We start from the raw sequence: 20,890 nt of genomic DNA, 5'->3' as shown, positions 1-20,890 counted from the left end.
CTGGTTGAAATGGTCCTCCATCCACCCTTTTTAAGAATACAAGTATTTATGCCTTATTCACCACTCCCAGCTGCCTGTGTGACACACAGCCATAACAAAGAAGCAAAGAAGAATTTAATAATAATAATAATTAATGAGCTATTAAATAGATTTGGTTCGTTAATGAATGACACAATCCTCCATAACTGTCTTATATCAAATTTGATGCTCTTAACATTTAGCAATACAGAACAAATATTAATTATATAAATGTATTTATTATATATTTATTATTATTGTTATTATTATTATTGTATGATAATAATATGTTTTATATATAAACAAAAGATAAAGATTGTTAATTGCACTTTTTATTCGAAAGAAGAAATATGAAAGATCACAAAACGTTTTTTCTTTGTGTTTCTTTGATTCTTATTTAATAAACTTTGATAAGAATTAAATGACAAATGACTGTATATTGTTAATAAAGGTAACAGAGTTTATTTATTTTTTATTTTATTTTTATTAAACATTTTAGGTTGTGCCATGGCATTTTATTCAATGAAAAGACGTACTTTGGCTCAAAACAGGTTGAAAAACACTGATCTAATACAATCAAGTATGCAAATTAGATGATGACGTCATTTGGTGACTTTAGGACAGCCAATAGGAGCTGGTGGAGAGGCCGTTAATTAGGAAAAAAAGTGTGTTCTAGAATTTGTAACAGTTTATAACAGTTATGAATGTGTTAGAACGAAGTTATTAACTGAAGATGGCTTCCAGTGGTCCTCGGAGACGTCCTGGTTTTCTCAGCGGTGAGTTAGCATAATAATAATAATAATAATAATAATAATAATAATAATAATAATAATAATAATCACTGTTTCTGTTTCCCAGCCGTGAAGAGGTTTGTACGGAGCTGCCTTCCCCCGGCCCTTCACCGGTTCCTCTGCGGTCATTCCTCAGACTTTGCGGTGGCTCATCATGTCATGTGTGCGTTGTTTGGAGCTGTTAGTGGTGCAGGTCTGTAGCACGTCTAATAATATATTCACCTGAACCACAAGTATTAAACTCAAGTCCCGGGGGCCAAATCCAGCCCTTCAGAGCATCCAATTTGGTCCACAGCAAAAAGCAAAAAAGTCAATTTTTTTGTGCAAATTAAAACTAACTCAGTTGTAAATATATCTCCAAAATAATACACAAATTTAATGAAACTCCTTAATATGAGCAGGGCTCACATTTCCCCCCATGCTTATGTTATCACGTGATAGCAGCCATGTTTTCCATCTGAAATTGTTAAAAGAACTCTCAATTCTTTCCAGAATCCTGGATCTTTCTTCAAATGATTCAGCAAAAATGCCCATAGGAGTGAATACACATTAGGTTTACCATTTGAGAGTGGGAGTTGTGTCTCAGCTATAGAATGATGTACATTTGGGACGCGTCAGTAGTAGTGTTCCTTTGAATCGGGTGTTTCAGCCTTTTAAACACTAGACATTATTTATAAAAATTGATTTTCTTCCACAGTGTTATTAATGTTTTCTTAAAATGTAATAACTTATTTAAAAACATTGAAAAAAGGATTTCGTTTTTTTTTATAAACCTATAACAAAGTTTGAAATATTTGACCATTATAATTTAATTATTACATGTCAACTGGGCAGTAAAAGCATCTCTTATTGTTTAGTACCAAAATATTTTATCAATTATCCCTTAGATCTATTTGCTGTAATGACGATGATGTTCTTTTTTTTTTTTTGACCAGTTAAGAGTGTGAGTTTATTGACAAAGTGATTAAACTGAAATAATGACAAAAAGTCATTAAGTTGAAATCACTTTAATCTGATTTCTGTCTCTATCTTCCTTGTTTTTCTCAGTCGTGTTCTGGGGCATCGCCCACAACCTCCCACTGACCTTTGACCTGAAAGTGAAAGTAGGCGTTGTGTTTGTAGGTGAGGAAGAGGCAGCCCTATTGTTTACATCTGATGTTGAAAAACTAAACATGCCTTCACTATAAATGTGTGTGTGTGTGTGTGTGTGTTTCAGTCTTGTGCGCAGTGGGTGGAGCTCTGTCCTCCTTCATCAGGTGCTCCATCTTGCTCATGTTACCCAGCATGCTTGGCTCTCGGGGGCGGGACTACCTGATGCTGCTGGTCCTGACTGTGCTGTACACAGGTTGTTGTTTTTTTCATTTCATGTGAAAAGACGGTTTAATTTGTGATGTTGGGTAACACGAACCCACGCAACATCACAGAAAGCATTAAATGTAATAATATTAGCTCCATTTAATTGTTTATTTATCTTGTAAGATATTTTAAATATCATATTCAGTCATGTGACGGATGTGTAACCTGCTTCTAAACCATTTCCATCATTCCTGGTTTTTGATAACAGTTTTCATGCACAGATTTATCACATTTAAATTTACATGATTTATTGCAAAGTAAGTCCAATATCCAGCAAAGATTGAAACTTTAAAACCTTTTTTTTTTAGTAACCATAAAACAAATCTAAACTCTCTTTAAACATTGACAAGACAATTTCCAGCTCAGTAATGGAGATTTAAATGTATTTCTTTTACAAAAAGGAAATCACATCCATTAAAGTAAAATAACAACAGATTTTCAAACTGTTCCGTGTTCAGCCTCAGCTGTGATTAAACATTACACATTTTCTGAAGGTGCTTTTATTTATTTGGATTCAAACAAAGGGAGAATGTGTGAATGGTCATTATTTATTTATTTATTATTTGATGATTTTGCTGATCAAACCGAGGTGTATTGAGGTTCCTGAACTAAAATTTATTTGACTTTACAATATAATAGAAAAAGGTAATTCTTCCTATAGTTTCCTTTGACGAACACAATCGCTGTGCCGCCTCTGATTTGTGTGACTGTCCTGAGCTGATTTGTGTTTTCAGGTCCGCTGTCCAACATCCAGCGTAACGCTGAAGGAGCCGCTCTGTCTCTGAGCTGCAACCTGGACCTGCAGGTGCATAACAGCAAGCTACTGTGGAGGGACGCCATCAGACCCTTCATACGCATCACACAGCAGCTCATGGTGAGGACGAGGAAAATTCTAACCCTGCTCCTGCTCAGGGTCTTCAATCATACAAACTTTCCCCTAAAGTTAGCAGCATTCAGGTGCAACCATTAACTGGATGGATGGATAGGTGGGGCTACACCCTAACAGGGCACCAGTCCAAGTTACATTCATATTCACTAGATCTATCACTTTAAAACTGACAATTCACTCCGACAATCATGAAGCCACATCTCATACAATTATATAGACCAATACCTAGATTAGACATGGGCAACTAGTCCTCCAATATAAACACACTATACAGTATATATATATATATATATATATATATATATATATGGTGTGTATTTCATCTCCCCTTAGGTCAGTGGTTCCAAACCTCTTTTGAAATGTGACCCCATTTTTTTTTATATCACAAAGATATTTTTTTGTTCTTGAATTAATTTTTCATCCAGTTTGTTATACACTGTTACAAATACAATTTATACAGAGTAGCCAGATTATATTTCCTTTTATTTTAACTAGGTTTATATTTGAGAACGTGAAAGTATAGAATACAGTTGATTAGGATTGTGTGTTGTGATTTAGTTTCAAACAATACATTTTTTGTAATTTGTAATTGTAATTGCCATAAAAATTCTATAAAAATTGTCAATGGTAATTTAATGCACTGTTACAGTTCTACACATATGTAGTTAACGGTTGTTAAAATATTTTTTTTGTTTAAGCTTTCCCACATTTTACCATTTAAAAAAATTAAACAATACACAAAAAAGGCTCATATACCCACACCAAAAATCTATAATAGGAGATGCTAACAGAAGCTAACACAAGAGGAAGGTCTGTTGACATGTATGAGTTAACTACTGGTGTTATTTTGGTTGTCCCCTCTCAGAACGACCAGACTGAGTTTCAGTCCAAGGCTCAGGACGTGAACAGGAACTTTCAGAGAATCAGAGACGAGATGGTTCGTCGGTTCGGATACGATGGATTCCACACCAGCAAGAACGAAGGAAACAACACTCAGGAACAGTTTGTCACCAAAACACTGACCCAGTGCAGCGGTGAGTCGACACACAGCGACTGACAGTGAGCGGACATTTCTTCATCTCTCATTGTCTCATCTCTCCTTAAAGGCGTGGTGGAACACGGCATGCAGCGCTGTGCTGATTGGTTCGATCGGAAGTGGGCGGAGTGTCTGAAGGCCATTCCTGTTCCCATCATCAGCCACATCTTCTGTGTGCCCATGAAGTTCATCTTTCTGTGTGAAGTCCTGAGAGGTCAGGCTTGCACGCGCACGCACACACACACACACACACACACACACGAATGCACTTCTGGTCCTTCCTCCTCATACTTCTTTTCCTGTTCTGATCTTCACTTGGTCCTTCACCTGTCCGGCTCCTGGTTCTTCTCCTGTTCTGACCTTCACCTGGACATTGTCCTGGTCCATCTCCTGCTCTTACCTTCTCTTCTGGTACTTGTCTTCAGTAATGACTCCATGGTGTAAGGAGAACGTTCCCGTGGAGGGAAACTTTGGTCTGCTCTTCGATCAGCTCAACTCTTCAGTAGACCAGCTGACCAAAGAGTTCACCACCGAAGTCCACGTAGAGGTCAGAGCTCATGGAACTCCGGCTATCCTGTACTTAAACCTGTACCTAAACTTAAACCTGTACCTAAACTTAAACTTAAACCTGTACCTCAACTTAAACTTAAACCTGTACCTAAACTTAAACTTAAACCTGTACCTAAACTTAAACTTAAACTTAAACCTGTACCTAAACTTAAACTTAAACTTAAACCTAAACCTAAACTTAAACTTAAACCTAAACCTAAACCTAAACCTAAACTAAACTTAAACCTAAACTTAAACTTAAACTTAAACCTGAACCTGTACTTGTACCTAAACCTAAACCTAAACTAACCCTCCTAAACGTTTGTGAACCTCTTTGGTGTCCTTCAGGAGGAGCAAAAACTTAAACCAAAACTTAAACTTAAACCTGTACCTAAACTTAAACTTAAACCTGTATCTAAACTTAAACTTAAACCTGTACCTAAATTTAAATGTAAACCTGTACCTAAACTTAAACTTAAACTTAAACCTAGACCTAAAATTAAACTTAAACTTAAACTTAAACTTAAACTTAAACTTAAACCTAAACATAAACATAAACTTAAACCTAAACTTAAACCTAACCCTAAACCTAAACTTTAACTTAAACTTAAACCTGTACCTAAACTTAAACTTAAACCTGTACCTAAATTTAAACTTAAACCTGTACCTAAACTTAAACTTAAACTTAAACTTAAACCTAAACCTAAACTTAAACTTAAACTTAAACTTAAACTTAAACCTAAACTTAAACTTAAACTTAAACCTAAACCTAAACTTAAACCTAAACTTAAACCTAAACCTAAACCTAAACTTTAACTTAAACTTAAACCTGTACCTAAACTTAAACTTAAACCTGTACCTAAACTTAAACTTAAACCTGTACCTAAATTTAAACTTAAACCTGTACCTAAACTTAAACTTAAACTTAAACCTAAACTTAAACCTAAACTTCAACTTCAACTTAAACTTAAACTTAAACTTAAACTTAAACTTAAACGTAAACTTAAACTTAAACTTAAAACTTAAACCTAAACCTAAACCTAAACTTAAACTTAAACTTAAACCTAAACTTCAACTTAAACTTAAACTTAAACGTAAACTTAAACCTAAACCTAAACTTAAACTTAAACCTAAACTTAAACCTAACCCTAAACCTAAACTTTAACTTAAACTTAAACCTAAGCCTAAACCTAAACTTAAACTTAAACCTAAACCTAAACTTAAACTTAAACCTAAACCTAAACCTAAACTTAAACTTAAACCTAAACTTTTAAACCTAAACTTAAACTTAAACCTAAACTTAAACTTAAACTTACACTTAAACCTAAACTTAAACTTAAACTTAAACTTACACTTAAACCTAAACTTAAACCTAAACTTAAACTTAAAACCTAAACCTAAACTTAAACTTAAACTTAAACTTAAACCTAAACTTTTAAACTTAAACTTAAACCTGTACCTAAGCTTAAAGTTAAACCTGTACCTAAACTTAAAGCTGTACCTAAACTTAAACTTAAACCTGTACCTAAACTTAAACCTGTACCTAAACTTAAACTTAAACTTAAACCTAAACCTAAACCTAAACCTAAACTTAAGCTTAAACTTAAACCTAAACTTAAACTTAAACTTAAACTTAAACTTAAACCTAAACCTAAACTTAAACTTAAACCTAAACTTAAACCTAACCCTAAACCTAAACTTAAACCTAAGCCTAAACCTAAACTTAAACTTAAACCTAAACCTAAACCTAAACTTAAACTTAAACTTAAACTTAAACTTAAACCTAAACTTTTAAACCTAAACTTAAACCTGTACCTAAACTTAAACTTAAACCTCTACCTAAACTTAAACTTAAACTTAAACCTGTACCTAAACTTATACTTAAACCTGTACCTAAACTTAAACTTAAACCTGTACCTAAACTTAAACTTAAACCTGTACCTAAATTTAAACTCAAACCTGTACCTAAACTTAAACTTAAACTTAAACCTGTACCTAAATTTAAACTCAAACCTGTACCTAAACCTAAACTTAAACTTAAACCTAAACCTAAACTTAAACTTAAACTTAAACCTAAACCTAAACCTAAACCTAAACTTAAACTTAAACCTAAACTTTTAAACCTAAACTTAAACTTAAACCTAAACTTAAACTTAAACTTAAACTTACACTTAAACCTAAACTTAAACTTAAACTTAAACCTAAACTTAAACCTAAACTTAAACCTAAACTTAAACTTAAACCTAAACCTAAACTTAAACTTAAACTTAAACTTAAACTTAAACCTAAACTTTTAAACTTAAACTTAAACCTGTACCTAAGCTTAAAGTTAAACCTGTACCTAAACTTAAACTTAAAGCTGTACCTAAACTTAAACTTAAACCTGTACCTAAACTTAAACCTGTACCTAAACTTAAACTTAAAATTAAACCTAAACCTAAACCTAAACCTAAACTTAAGCTTAAACTTAAACCTAAACTTAAACTTAAACTTAAACTTAAACTTAAACTTAAACTTAAACCTAAACCTAAACTTAAACTTAAACCTAAACTTAAACCTAACCCTAAACCTAAACTTAAACCTAAGCCTAAACCTAAACTTAAACTTAAACCTAAACCTTACTAACTTAAACCTTAAACTTAAACTTAAACTTAAACCTAAACTTTTAAACCTAAACTTAAACCTGTACCTAAACTTAAACTTAAACCTCTACCTAAACTTAAACTTAAACCTGTACCTAAACTTATACTTAAACCTGTACCTAAACTTAAACTTAAACCTGTACCTAAACTTAAACTTAAACCTGTACCTAAATTTAAACTCAAACCTGTACCTAAACTTAAACTTAAACTTAAACCTGTACCTAAATTTAAACTCAAACCTGTACCTAAACTTAAACTTAAACTTAAACCTGTACCTAAATTTAAACTTAAACCTGTACCTAAACTTAAACTTAAACTTAAACCTGAACCTAAACTTAAACTTAAACTTAAACCTAAACTTAAACTTAAACCTAAACCTAAACTTAAACCTAAACTTAAACCTAACCCTAAACCTAAACTTAAACTTAAACTTAAACCTGTACCTAAACTTATACTTAAACCTGTACCTAAACTTAAACTTAAACCTGTACCTAAACTTAAACTTAAACCTGTACCTAAACTTAAACTTAAACCTGTACCTAAATTTAAACTTAAACCTGTACCTAAACTTAAACTTAAACTTAAACATAAACCTAAACTTAAACCTAAACTTAAACTTAAACTTAAACTTAAACTTAAACCTAAACCTACACTTAAACTTAAACCTAAACTTAAACCTAACCCTAAACCTAAACCTAAACCTAAACTTTAACTTAAACTTAAACCTAAGCCTAAACCTAAACTTAAACTTAAACCTAAACCTAAACCTAAACTTAAACTTAAACCTAAACTTTTAAACCTAAACTTAAACTTAAACCTAAACTTAAACTTAAACTTAAACTTACACTTAAACCTAAACTTAAACTTAAACCTAAACTTAAACTTAAACCTAAACTTAAACTTAAAACCTAAACCTAAACCTAAACCTAAACTTAAACTTAAACTTAAACTTAAACTTAAACCTAAACTTTTAAACTTAAACTTAAACCTGTATCTAAGCTTAAAGTTAAACCTGTACCTAAACTTAAACTTAAAGCTGTACCTAAACTTAAACTTACACTTAAACCTAAACTTAAACTTAAACCTAAACTTAAACTTAAACCTAAACCTAAACTTAAACTTAAACCTAAACTTTTAAACCTAAACTTAAACTTAAACCTAAACTTAAACTTAAACTTAAACTTACACTTAAACCTAAACTTAAACTTAAACCTAAACTTAAACTTAAACCTAAACTTTTAAAATTAAACTTAAACCTATATCTAAGCTTAAAGTTAAACCTGTACCTAAACTTAAACTTAAAGCTGTACCTAAACTTAAACTTAAACCTGTACCTAAACTTAAACTTAAACTTAAACCTAAACCTACACTTAAACTTAAACCTAAACTTAAACCTAACCCTAAACCTAAACCTAAACTTTAACTTAAACTTAAACCTAAGCCTAAACCTAAACTTAAACTTAAACCTAAACCTAAACCTAAACTTAAACTTAAACCTAAACCTAAACCTAAACCTAAACTTAAACTTAAACCTAAACTTTTAAACCTAAACTTAAACTTAAACCTAAACTTAAACTTAAACTTAAACTTACACTTAAACCTAAACTTAAACTTAAACCTAAACTTAAACTTAAACCTAAACTTAAACTTAAAACCTAAACCTAAACCTAAACTTAAACTTAAACTTAAACCTAAACTTTTAAACTTAAACTTAAACCTGTATCTAAGCTTAAAGTTAAACCTGTACCTAAACTTAAACTTAAACTTAAACCTAAACTTAAACTTAAACCTAAACTTAAACTTAAAATTAAACTTAAACCTAAACTTAAACTTAAATCTAAACTTTTAAACCTAAACTTAAACCTGTACCTAAACTTAAACTTAAACCTCTACCTAAATTTAAACTTAAACTTAAACCTAAACTTAAACTTAAACCTAAACTTAAACTTAAACCTAAACGTAAACTTAAAACTTAAACCTAAACCTAAACTTAAAACTAAACTTAAACTTAAACTTAAACTAAAACCTAAACCTAAACTTAAACCTAAACCTAAACTTAAACCTAACCCTAAACCTAAACTTTAACTTAAACTTAAACCTAAACCTCAACCTAAACTTAAACTTAAACCTAAACCTAAACCTTAACTTAAACTTAAACTTAAACTTAAACCTAAACCTAAACCTAAACTTAAACCTAAACTTAAACCTAACCCTAAACCTAAACTTAAACTTAAACTAAACCTAAACCTAAACCTAAACTTAAACCTAAACCTAAACCTAAACTTAAACCTAAACTTAAACTTAGACTTAAACTTAAACTTAAACTTAAACTTAAACTGAAACCTGAACCTGTACTTGTACCTAAACCTATACTTAAACTAACCCTCCTAAACGTTTGTGAACCTCTGTGGTGTCCTTCAGGAGGAGCAAAAACTTAACCCTAAACTTAAACTTGAACCTACACTTAAACTTAAACCTAAACTTAAACCTAAACTTTTAAACCTAAACTTAAACCTGTACCTAAACTTAAACTTAAACCTAAACTTAAACTTAAACTTAAACTTAAACTTAAACTTAAACCTAAACCTAAACCTAAACTTAAACTTAAACCTAAACTTAAACCTAACCCTAAACCTAAACTTTAACTTTAACTTAAACTTAAACCTAAACCTAAACTTAAACTTAAACTTAAACTTAAACCTAAACCTAAACCTAAACTTAAGCCTAAACCTAAACCTAAACTTAAACTTAAACTTAAACCTAAACTTAAACTTAAACCTAAACTTAAACTTAAACCTAAACTTAAACTTAAACTTAAACTTAAACCTAAACCTAAACTTAAACTTAAACTTAAACTTAAACTTAAACTTAAACCTGAACCTGTTCTTGAACCTAAACCTAAACCTAAACTAACCCTCCTAAACGTTTGTGAACCTCTTTGGTGTCCTTCAGGAGGAGCAAAAACTTAAACCTAAACTTAAACTTAAACTTAAACCTAAACCTAAACTTAAACTTAAACTTAAACTTAAACTTAAACTTAAACTTAAACCTGAACCTGTTCTTGAACCTAAACCTAAACCTAAACTAACCCTCCTAAACGTTTGTGAACCTCTTTGGTGTCCTTCAGGAGGAGCAAAAACTTAAACCTAAACTTAAACTTAAACCTAAACCTAAACTTAAACTTAAACTTAAACTTAAACTTAAACCTAAACTTTTAAACCTAAACTTAAACCTGTACCTAAACTTAAACTTAAACTTAAACCTGTACCTAAACTTAAACTTAAACCTGTACCTAAACTTAAACTTAAAGCTGTACCTAAACTTAAACTTAAACCTGTACCTAAACATAAACTTAAACCTGTACCTAAACTTAAACTTAAACCTAAACCTAAACTTAAACTTAAACTTAAACTTAAACTTAAACCTAAACCTAAACCGAAACTTAAACTTAAACTTACACCTAAACTTAAACCTAACCCTAAACCTAAACTTAAACTTAAACTTAAACCTGTACCTAAACTTAAACTTAAACCTTTACCTAAACTTAAACTTAAACCTGTACCTAAACTTAAACTTAAACCTGTACCTAAACTTAAACTTAAACCTAAACCTAAACTTAAACTTAAACTTAAACTTAAACCTAAACCTAAACCGAAACTTAAACTTAAACTTAAACCTTGACCTAAACTTAAACTTAAACCTGTACCTAAACTTAAACTTAAACCTGTACCTAAACTTAAACTTAAACCTAAACTTAAACTTTAACTTTAACTTTAACTTTAACTTTAACTTAAACCTAAACCTAAACTTAAACATAAACTTTAACTTAAACCTAACCCTAAACTTAAACTTAAACCTAAACTTAAACCTAAACCTAAACTTAAACATAAACTTAAACCTAAACTTAAACTTAAACCTAACCCTAAACCTAAATTTTAACTTAAACTTAAACCTAAACCTAAACCTAAACCTAAACCTAAACCTAAACCTAAACCTAAACTTGAACCTAAAACTAAACCTAAACTTAAACTTAAACCTAAACCTAAACTTAAACTTAAACCTAAACCTAAACCTAAACTTAAACTTAAACCCAAACTTAAACTTAAACTTAAACCTAAACCTAAACTTAAATTTAAACCTAAACTTAAACTTAAACCTAAACTTAAACTTAAACTTAAACTTAAACTTAAACTTAAACTTAAACCTAAACTTAAACTAAATCTAAACCTAAATCTAAACCTAAACCTAAACTTAAACTTAAACTTAAACCTAAACTTAAACTAAATCTAAACCTAAATCTAAACCTAAACCTAAACTTAAACCTAAACTTAAACTAAATCTAAACCTAAATCTAAACCTAAACCTAAACTTAAACCTAAACTTAAACTAAATCTAAACCTAAATCTAAACCTAAACCTAAACTTAAACCTAAACTTAAACTTAAACTTAAACTTAAACCTGAACCTGCACTTGTACCTAAACTTAAACCTAAACTAACCCTCCTAAACGTTTGTGAACCTCTTTGGTGTCCTTCAGGAGGAGCAAAAACTTAAACCTAAACTTAAACCTAAACCTAAACCTAAACTTAAACTTAAACTTAAACTTAAACTTAAACCTAAACTTTTAAACCTAAACTTAAACCTGTACCTAAACTTAAACTTAAACCTGTACCTAAACTTAAACTTAAACTTAAACTTAACTTAAACTTAAACTTAAACATAAACTTAAACTTAAACTTAAACTTAAACTTAAACTTAAACTTAAACCTAACCCTAAACCTAAACTTTAACTTTAACTTTAACTTTAACTTTAACTTAAACTTAAACCTAAACCTAAACTTAAACTTACACCTAAACCTAAACCTAAACTTAAACTTAAACTTAAACTTAAACTTAAACTTAAACCTGAACGTGTACTTGTACCTAAACCTAAACCTAAACTAACCCTCCTAAACGTTTGTGAACCTTTTTGGTGTGCTTCAGGAGGAGCAAAAGCAGGAGGTGCTCAGTGATTCTCCTTTTGACAAGGAGTATACTAAAGCTGTGAAGATGTCCTTCATTAATTTGGTGAAGACAATGGGACAAGTGTTGGACATCTTGCAGTTTGTGCTGTCCTTCACCTTCATCTTCACCTTCATTCAGTAAGACTCTTCTTCCTCAGTGCAGAAGAGGTTCTTAAGGAGAAAATAGAATCTGTCACTGAACACAATGTCGAAATTGTTTTGTTTTGGTTGTGTTGGTTTTGTGTGTTTGTTGTTGTTTCACGTCACTTCCTCACGTGTTTTGTAGTTCTTTCTCTCTCCTAGTTTTTTGGGTTATTTTGTGATTGTCATCAGTGGATGACATTACTTGATGTGGGGAAATTGTATATCTAGTGACTGGAGAGCATCTCCTCTTCATCCTCTTCCTCTTCCTCTGCAGAGCCTTTAATTACGTCAGGAACTACAGAGTAGACATCTGCTTTGACAACGTCTACCTCACCTCCTACTTCAGACGGCTGGACGCCGTGAGGAGAAGAGCGGTAAGCCCCACGCCTTCCTCTTCTCCACCGTTCCCCTCATCCTCCTCTTCATCCTCGGCTCTCCTGCTTTGCTTTCAGGGGAAGTTCTTCGTGCTGCCTCTGAGGAAGTCAGAGAAAAATAAATTTATCGACCCTCTGAGTCTGAAGGTCCACTCCAAGGAGCTTAAACAAGTGGTGCGTTCAAGGACTTCAGAAAACAGCAGTCATTCCACTGATGAGGCAGCCAATCACCTACCGCTGTGTGTGTGTGTGTGTGTGTCTGTGTGCGTGCGTGCGTGCGTGTGCAGACATCGGGTCTCTTCCAGGTTTTCACCATCGCTATCCTCTCGGCCGTCATGCTGCTCATCGACTTCTCTTTTTTCCACATCCTCGACATCATCAGCAGACACACTGTCACCCAGTTCAACCTGACCAGTAAGTGCACACACACACACACACACACACACACACACACACACACGCACACACACACACACACACACACACACACACACACACACACACACACACACGCACACACACACACACACACACACACACACACACACAGTGTTCGTAGATGAAAGTGTAATCTGTATCCAGTATCCAGTACATATTAGTATGTAAATGTCATACTAACGTACTACTCATACTACGTCTGTCGTCAAACTTATTATGTAGTGCGTTCACATTAGACAGTATGGAAAGATTGAGTATGCGAGAACAGTGGGCACACTAGTCATACTCAACTGCCCCATGATGCATTGCGAATGGAATGTAAAATCGTCCTGGGACCAGCTTCAAGCTAAAAGTAAAGCATCTCTTCTTGTCTTTCATTAGTTTTTTAAAGGGGACAAATCATGGTTTTAAATCCTTCCTTTTTACATATAAATCATACAGTTGTGGTCTATATAAAGCAGAACTGCACTGCTTGGGTCTGAATTCCTCATTATTATAGCTCCACAGGCCCCTTTTCTACCCCTTTTCTGATGTTCTTCTGAGAGCAACTCGTTTTGGTGCGGTCTCTTTAAATGCAAGTGAGACACTCCATACCCCGCCCCCTCTTCAGGTGACACTCGGTTCAACTCTACCCTGCTCGGCCATTTTTGTAGTTTGATAGAAGAGATACGGCTATGTAGCGGCTCATAAACTTTTTATTCACACGTTATTTACAAAATGTCAACAAAAGAAGACTTATCCATCCAGCCTGACATGTTCGAGCCAGAGTCGGACCCAGCGGAGCGAGATGAAAATGAGGATGAACCTGCAGAACCCTAACAAGTGAGCTAACACAAGCACCGAGCTAACGCGAGCGCCAAGCTAACGTCACAAAATGCATTTTAATACAGTCTTTTCAAAGACAAAAACGGCAAAATAAAATGACTAATGAAAACTTTAGACGTAAATTAAATCACGTAGGCCATATCATCAAGGATCTAAAACGAGCACACAGCGCTAACATATAAAGTCTGAAGATGGTGCAATTGCTAATGCTAACAAAACAATGACAGGGACGTCTTATCATCACACTTTTTAGCGTTATTTACAGCTTACCGAAGTGCTCTGTTCGTTGTCTCCAAAGATAGAAGGAATTGAACCCTCAATCAGACAAAGTCTTTGGCAAATCCTTCTTTATACTGGTGGAGGTTGCTGAAGCAGTCATCCTTGAAGTGCTTCGCGCACACAAAAATGACCTTACCCACAGATGTGGGTACATTTCCATAAAAAATAAAACTCAACCAGGCACTTTGAAAAGGTTCTGATGCTGGGAGACGGTGTAATGAAGCGTGTGGGTTACTACATCCAACAACCAAACATTTTGACTTATCCTCTCGCAACTTCGGCATCCTTGAGCTTGGACTACAAAATAAAAGCGAGAAATAAAAATGGCGGATTGCTCGAAGTGTTGGGCCTGGAGTTGATGTCCTAATTTGGCAGTTCCGCTGCAAATACTGCGATGTAATAGTTCAAAAAACGTAATAGAGAATAGAAAAATCGAAACAGATTGAAAAATATGAGCAAAACAGAATATAAAGATATCTACGGAGCACCTGAAGAGACTAATTTGATTTTTTCTGTACTTCTAAGCACTCTAAATATACAACAAAATGCATTTAAGGGCTAAAAAAGTGGATTTAGCATGATATGTCCCCTTTAGCACTTTTGTAAATAGGGCTCTTGTAAGTAAGTTAACCAGAGGTTTTGTCAGTAGCACAATGGAGGGTCTCCGAAAATTTCCGAAATGTCGGCATGAAATCTGTTTTCCTGAGCTTTATGGATCAAATGAGCACATGTTGATATTCTACTTGGTCACTTTCTCACTTAAAATGTTTTCAGAACTTTCAAAGATGGAGAATCAACAGAGATGTTTAGCCTCAGTGTGATTCAGGTTTTTGTCGTTGTAGGTTCCAAATGCATCTTGGGAAACTTGGAAGTATACTTCAGTGGGAATGCTCATCATATTTATAGTTTATATTAATGTAATGTATACTCATTGAGTTTGTAGTGCATAGTACTCAATGTGACATTTCCACCACAAGCCTCTGAGTTTGTTTCAGTCACAGCGTCTTTAAACACTGTAATTCTGCCTGCTCTGCACAGGCAGCCATCAGGTGGATATCAATGTGGGCGGAGATTCCATGATGGCGCGCCTCCTGCGATCGTCCATTTCGGCCTTCAACAGCTCGTCCAAATTCAGCATCTACACCAACAACCAGGGTGGGTCAAAGGTCATGCTGCAGCCAATGGTTAATTCAGTGTTACTGTGATTAAGTGTGTGGTGAATGAAGCCTGTGTACATCTGTAACCCCCCCTCAATCAGAGTGCATGGTCCATCCCACCCCGCTCTCTGCCACCGTCTACATCAGCTGTGTATGTTGTGTCCTCTTGGCGGCGCTGATGAGCTGGATTCAGGTTTACGTCAATCGACTCCGACGGTTCATCGCCGCCTTCTTCAACCCCGAGGTACACACACTTACAGTCACATATACACAATAGATCAGGGATGTCAGTAATGCCTCAGGGCGTCCAATCCCATCTAATTATTACACATATAAATATTCAATAAAAGAAAGTAACTGCTATTCCTAATATGTCTACTCAGACATCACTGATTTGTAATGTGGTGTGATAAGCCGGTTCAGGACTTGTTTGTAAATGTCAAATCATTTGATATTCATACATTTCATAGTGCTTTGACTCCCTGATGCTGCGTGAAAAAAATACTAAAACGGCCAAAATATCACAAATACATGGAGAAATAATAACTAAAGTGCCTATGTAATTTTTTGGCCATTTTTGGATTTTCTGCCTAATTTGGTTATTTTTAAAATGTTACTTGGTTAAAGATGATTAAGATTTGTATAATCTAAAATAATTGATATCAGATTAAAAATAATTGTGATTAAAGAAAAGCTTGTTACATATAATTCAACTTCAGTTTGGCTATAATACTGTTGGGTCTTACTTTTCTCAGCACTTAACCAAAACCAATAAAGTGACACTGGTTTCTGGAAGCGATGCGTCTTCCAGTCGTTGTAACTGTAACTGTCTGTGTCACTCTTTCACTTCAGAGCTGAGAAAGATGTGTTTTCACTCGTGCACATGTACAACTGCCACAGAATTGAACGTTGCGTTGAATGTCTGTTTTTATTTTGGTGAAAATGTCTTAAACGCTGGTTTAAAGTGTTTGTTGACATGTAGCAGAGCTGAGCCACATGTGGTCTGTGAACAATCGTTTGAACATCCCATCGATCAGCAGTTTCAACTAGAAGTAGTAGTACCTCTGCTCCCCTGCAGGGCAGTGCTGAGGGCACTGGGTTATAGCTGCTGCTGCTCTGTTTGTTTGTCAGATAGAGAAGAAGCGAGTGTTGTACCTGTACAAACTGCAGAAGAGCAGACGGCTTCACTGCAAGGACAAACGGCGCTCACGCAAAACCAGGACGGTGAGAAACTGTGTTCAGTTTTATTATTTTCACTAACATTCCTGTATTATAATAAATCTCTCCATTTGTCTTTTGAATTTGGTGTCAATGATAATTACCATCTCTTGTTAGACGGAAGTGCTCTAAAGCCTCGTTGCATTTATAAAATTATTTCAGTTTAAATAAACACGTTTTAATAAACCTCCAGGCCAGTAGGTGGCAGCACTGCACATCCAGTTAGTTCTGTTGATAAAATCTACTAAAACAGAGTGTAAAAAAAAGAAAGGGTTGCGTCAGAACAGTCTCTTCTATCTCCTTTCCTATCCACTTTTCCTTAACCCTGCGGATGACGTCACAGGGTTAAAGAGTAACTAAACCCCTGCTTTCTGCTGATCTGCCACTAGGAGGGAAATTCAAAAAATGCCTTGATTATGGGCGTTACTATTGTAGCAGTAAGACACGCCCACTCTGTCAGCCCACATGGCTGTGCGCAGAGACAGATGGTAAAACAAACAATCATGTGTCTGTACACACACAGCAGGTTCATAGCTAAAATGTGTCACTGCAACTACAGGCACACACAATCACAACGTGAAGCTAACACACAGCCTTACAGACACCACTCAGGGGCAAACAGCCCTGGTCTTGCACACGCAGTGATAAAACGGACACACGTCCGCACACGCAAGACAGACGGGAATACACTGTCTTGCATGATGTGTCTGTAAATACACACATAGTATTGATGAATCCTCAGATTAGTGCAGAATCTGCTCTTTATAGAAGCACAGAGTCACAAACATTACCGCACACGGAACACAATGGACTTCCTCATTGGCTGTCAATCAATGCTCACTGAGGGCTGTGATTGGAGGAAACCCTCTCCCTCCTCTCAGCTTTTATGGGATGGCCTCATCTCCCGTCTTGCATTTAAATCCAGCTTCAGGTAGTCCAGTTTGTTCTCCAGGGAGCTGACATTAGAACACAGGATGGAGGATTAGCGTTTAGCTTGGTTGTTAATGCAAGATGGGAGATGAGGGCGGTGGTGTTTGCATAAACACCAATAACAACTGGTGCATCAATGGTGAGTTAGTCTCATGTCACTGCTCTCCTGATTTAAAACTACTGACTATAAAATGCAGACATTGTTCTTCCCTGATCTGTTATAACTTTTGCCAGTCTATAAAACTCCACGTTTTTCATGTTCTGATCGATTAGTACAGCCAAAAACACGGCAATAGTTCACCATTTCCTCTCAAAATTCAGGATTTGCTCGTTTGTGTGCTGTTTGTAAACCAGCTGCTTATCTCCAAAATGGCGACTTCCGGGTTGATGACGCGGTTGTTGACGCTCCAGGAACACCCTCTATAAACAGCACTACTTAATACACAAATACATATGTATTCTCCAAAAAAAAAGTTGGTTTAGGGTTTAGTTACTCTTTAAGGAAAGTTTTTAGGAGACTTCCTAAAGGAGTTAGGGAAAGGCCATCACATTTTTTTTTAACAATCAGACGCACTTCCCCTAGGTGACATAATAATCCGACGGCGGCGAAGGTTAGTGACTTTTGCCGTGGTGAAAAAGCTACACATTTCTGAAAATGGACTACTAAAAGGGCCATTATAGCACCTTCCCCTGTACCTCTAATCGCTGATATAATCTCAAATATCAAAAGGTTTGAATGTAAAACAAAGGAAAAGAGGCTACCAGGCTACGAGGAACAAAAGTGAAACTAAAAGAATGTCACATTGAGAATGGTTGCTCACACTCACCTTCCACTCACAAATCAACATTAATCCAAAATAAGTATGATTTTATGAAAATGTTACATTTATGCGAGATATAGGCCTAAAAATGTACTTATAGTTGTTCCAGGCATGTTATTGCATTGGTAACTTACATGATCAGTATCACCTTTTCAGTCTTTGTGAGTTTCTGTGAATGCTCGGATGAGCGGGTCCCTTTAAATGTTGTCGCTGAAAGGAATTGTGGGGCAGCATTATCGGGTCTCCTTTGGGTAAAGAATGCATCAGTGTTTCTAGGCTAAAGGAGGTTATAAAGGAAGCATTGAGCCTCCTTTCCTTAGCTTAAAGAGAATTGGAATGCTCCTTATCTTACCCACCACTTAACTAATTTCGGGGGTTAAGGGACAGTGGATATAGGAAATAATTTTGTGCTAATAACGATACTAGTATCGGGAGGACTCCCGATACGGCACTGGATCCGTATCGGCAAGTATTAACTATCAACATGCCAATACTGCCGATTTACAGCATTAAACTCTTCTTCAAACTACTTTCAATACCCAGTCCGCCAAACAAATGTAGAAGCCGCCGAACAACAATGAAGAAGAATCTTCATAACTTGGCGGTCCCCCCTCCACACTGAGGGGTCTTTGGCCACCCCGCACCCTCCGGAGGAGTACGGGTCTCACCCTCTCCCCCCTACAGACGGCTACGGTTCCTGCTGTGGGGCCGCTCCGCTCCCCTCGGGCAGCCTGCCTCTCACATCTTGCAACGCGGCCGACTCCAAGGGCACGCTTGTTAGGGATGCACCGGCGTCCGTGGGCACCGCCTCCTGTCTGGGTACAGCCCAGTTTGCCGTTCGTCGCACGAAACATAAACCCCACTCTGCGCCATCGGATGCAGTGGTCTCACCCTGGCCGTCGCCCCGGGTACCTCTCTCCTCCACCCCTCATTGCTTCCCGGAGTGCTCGCAATGCTGTGTCAGACTACTGCTACAAATAGTTGAAATGCAGAGGAAATAATGTCACTGTGATGTGATCAATAAATTATATTATTATTATGAATATTATAAATATTAATAACCTAGAACTGTTTCTGATTTAATACTGCCGCTTTCTCTACTGGGTTGTATACGTTGTTTCTTTTTGTTTGTTTGATATTGTGCACCAGGTGAGCACAGTAACATGTTTAAGTAACTGCAGCATCACACACTCAGGTTATGAAACGAAAATGTATAATATTTTTATTCAAATTCATACACTTGCTGAAAACAGCCCTGTGAGAAATTCCTAGTGAAGTTCATGAAAAAAGTAAAAAGATCATTGGATTAAAATTCATGGAGATGTTCATGGTTAGCTCAGCTTAGTTGACCATGTCTCTTAAAAGAATCAGAATGGTTCAAATTTAAACTATGTCCAACCTTCCTCCAACTCTCACTGTTGCCCTGACTCCTGATCACAGAAACACGTATGGTTACAGGTTGGCATTTGAGAGACAAAATTCAGGTTTCAGAAAAGTTTATTAATTTCTCACCTATACCAAGTGGACAATAAAAAAAGTTCTCCTGCATTTACTCTGTGTTGGTATTCTTTTGCTGTTTTACAAAGGTTTAACCAGAGCCAGACCAAGCCATGATATCAATTATTTTTTACATCTAAGTGAGTATGCAGCTCTTAAGAATTGGAAGAAAAACTGGTCATATTTTTTTTTAAACATTGCGGTATCGGCATGTATTGGTATCGGCCGATTCTGCGCAACTGGGTATTGGTATCTTGGCCAAAAAAGGGCATGGGAACAACACTAATAGGAAAGGAGATAGGAGGGACTATTCAGACGCAGCCTAGGACTGATGTCATTGCACTTCCAGATAAACCTGATGGATGATGATGATGTCACTGTCTTCATTAAAAAGACTTTAAAGTTTGTATTTCCTTTGTGTTTGGCATTGTTAACATCTCTAATGTGTTTATCTGAAGGTGTTCCAGAGATTCAACAGATGGTGTTGCCGTCTTTGCCAGAAGGAATCCGACCAAGAGACGTACTACGCTCCCGGTTAGAGGAACAAAGTATAATTTGACGTCATTATTTTAGTTTCATTTTTGGTCTAATTTAAGTTCTAATGTCTTAGTCTTTTTAAAGAGAGTTTAAGTGTAACATAGATTCAGTTGTCTGAACTTTGACTGCTTTTAGCCTCAGCTTATGGTAGTTTTTGACAGCCGAAGAACTATTGCTGACAAAAACGACGGGGAAAAATGATCAGTTAACTAAGTTCAACCAAGGTTGTTGTCAGTTTTTATTTTGACCCCAAATTTTTTTTTTTTTTAGTTTATAGTCTTTTGGTGAAAAAGTTTTTGAACTTAAGAGAGTGCTTTTTAGTTTTAGTCTAATGTCGTAGAACTGAACTGAATGTTGTTGGCTTTTTTTTTTTTAAAATCTAAGATA

At 35.1% G+C, this 20,890-nt stretch overlaps 1 protein-coding gene across 1 annotated transcript; it reads left to right on the top strand.

Annotated features, from left to right (window-relative positions):
* The first annotated feature begins 705 nt into the window (after positions 1-705).
* Positions 706-20,593, top strand: dcst1 (DC-STAMP domain containing 1). Its single transcript, XM_028450927.1, has 16 exons — positions 706-794; positions 877-1,002; positions 1,857-1,931; positions 2,026-2,154; positions 2,900-3,039; positions 3,920-4,088; positions 4,161-4,304; positions 4,516-4,637; positions 12,264-12,421; positions 12,702-12,801; positions 12,880-12,975; positions 13,089-13,215; positions 15,382-15,498; positions 15,602-15,744; positions 16,632-16,724; positions 20,425-20,593. The coding sequence occupies exons 1-16, from the start codon at positions 752-754 to the stop codon at positions 20,503-20,505; spliced, it is 1,863 nt and encodes a 620-aa protein (XP_028306728.1). The 5' UTR covers positions 706-751; the 3' UTR covers positions 20,506-20,593.
* The last annotated feature ends 297 nt before the right edge of the window (positions 20,594-20,890 follow it).

This window comes from Gouania willdenowi, chromosome 6, assembly GCF_900634775.1.
Source record: "Gouania willdenowi chromosome 6, fGouWil2.1, whole genome shotgun sequence".
Lineage (NCBI taxonomy): Eukaryota > Metazoa > Chordata > Actinopteri > Blenniiformes > Gobiesocidae > Gouania > Gouania willdenowi.
Note: the sequence above shows the minus strand (reverse complement) of the source record. Positions and strands in the feature narration are given on the sequence as shown.

What these genes read in the sequence shown, in the direction of transcription:
- dcst1 (XM_028450927.1), top strand. Translation starts at nt 752, where the DNA reads ATGGCTTCCAGTGGTCCTCGGAGACGTCCTGGTTTTCTCAGCG. An exon ending in ACGTCCTGGTTTTCTCAGCG is followed by an intron (nt 795 to 876) that starts GTGAGTTAGCAT and finishes TCTGTTTCCCAG; the next exon opens with CCGTGAAGAGGTTTGTACGG. An exon ending in TTCATCTTCACCTTCATTCA is followed by an intron (nt 12,422 to 12,701) that starts GTAAGACTCTTC and finishes CTTCCTCTGCAG; the next exon opens with AGCCTTTAATTACGTCAGGA.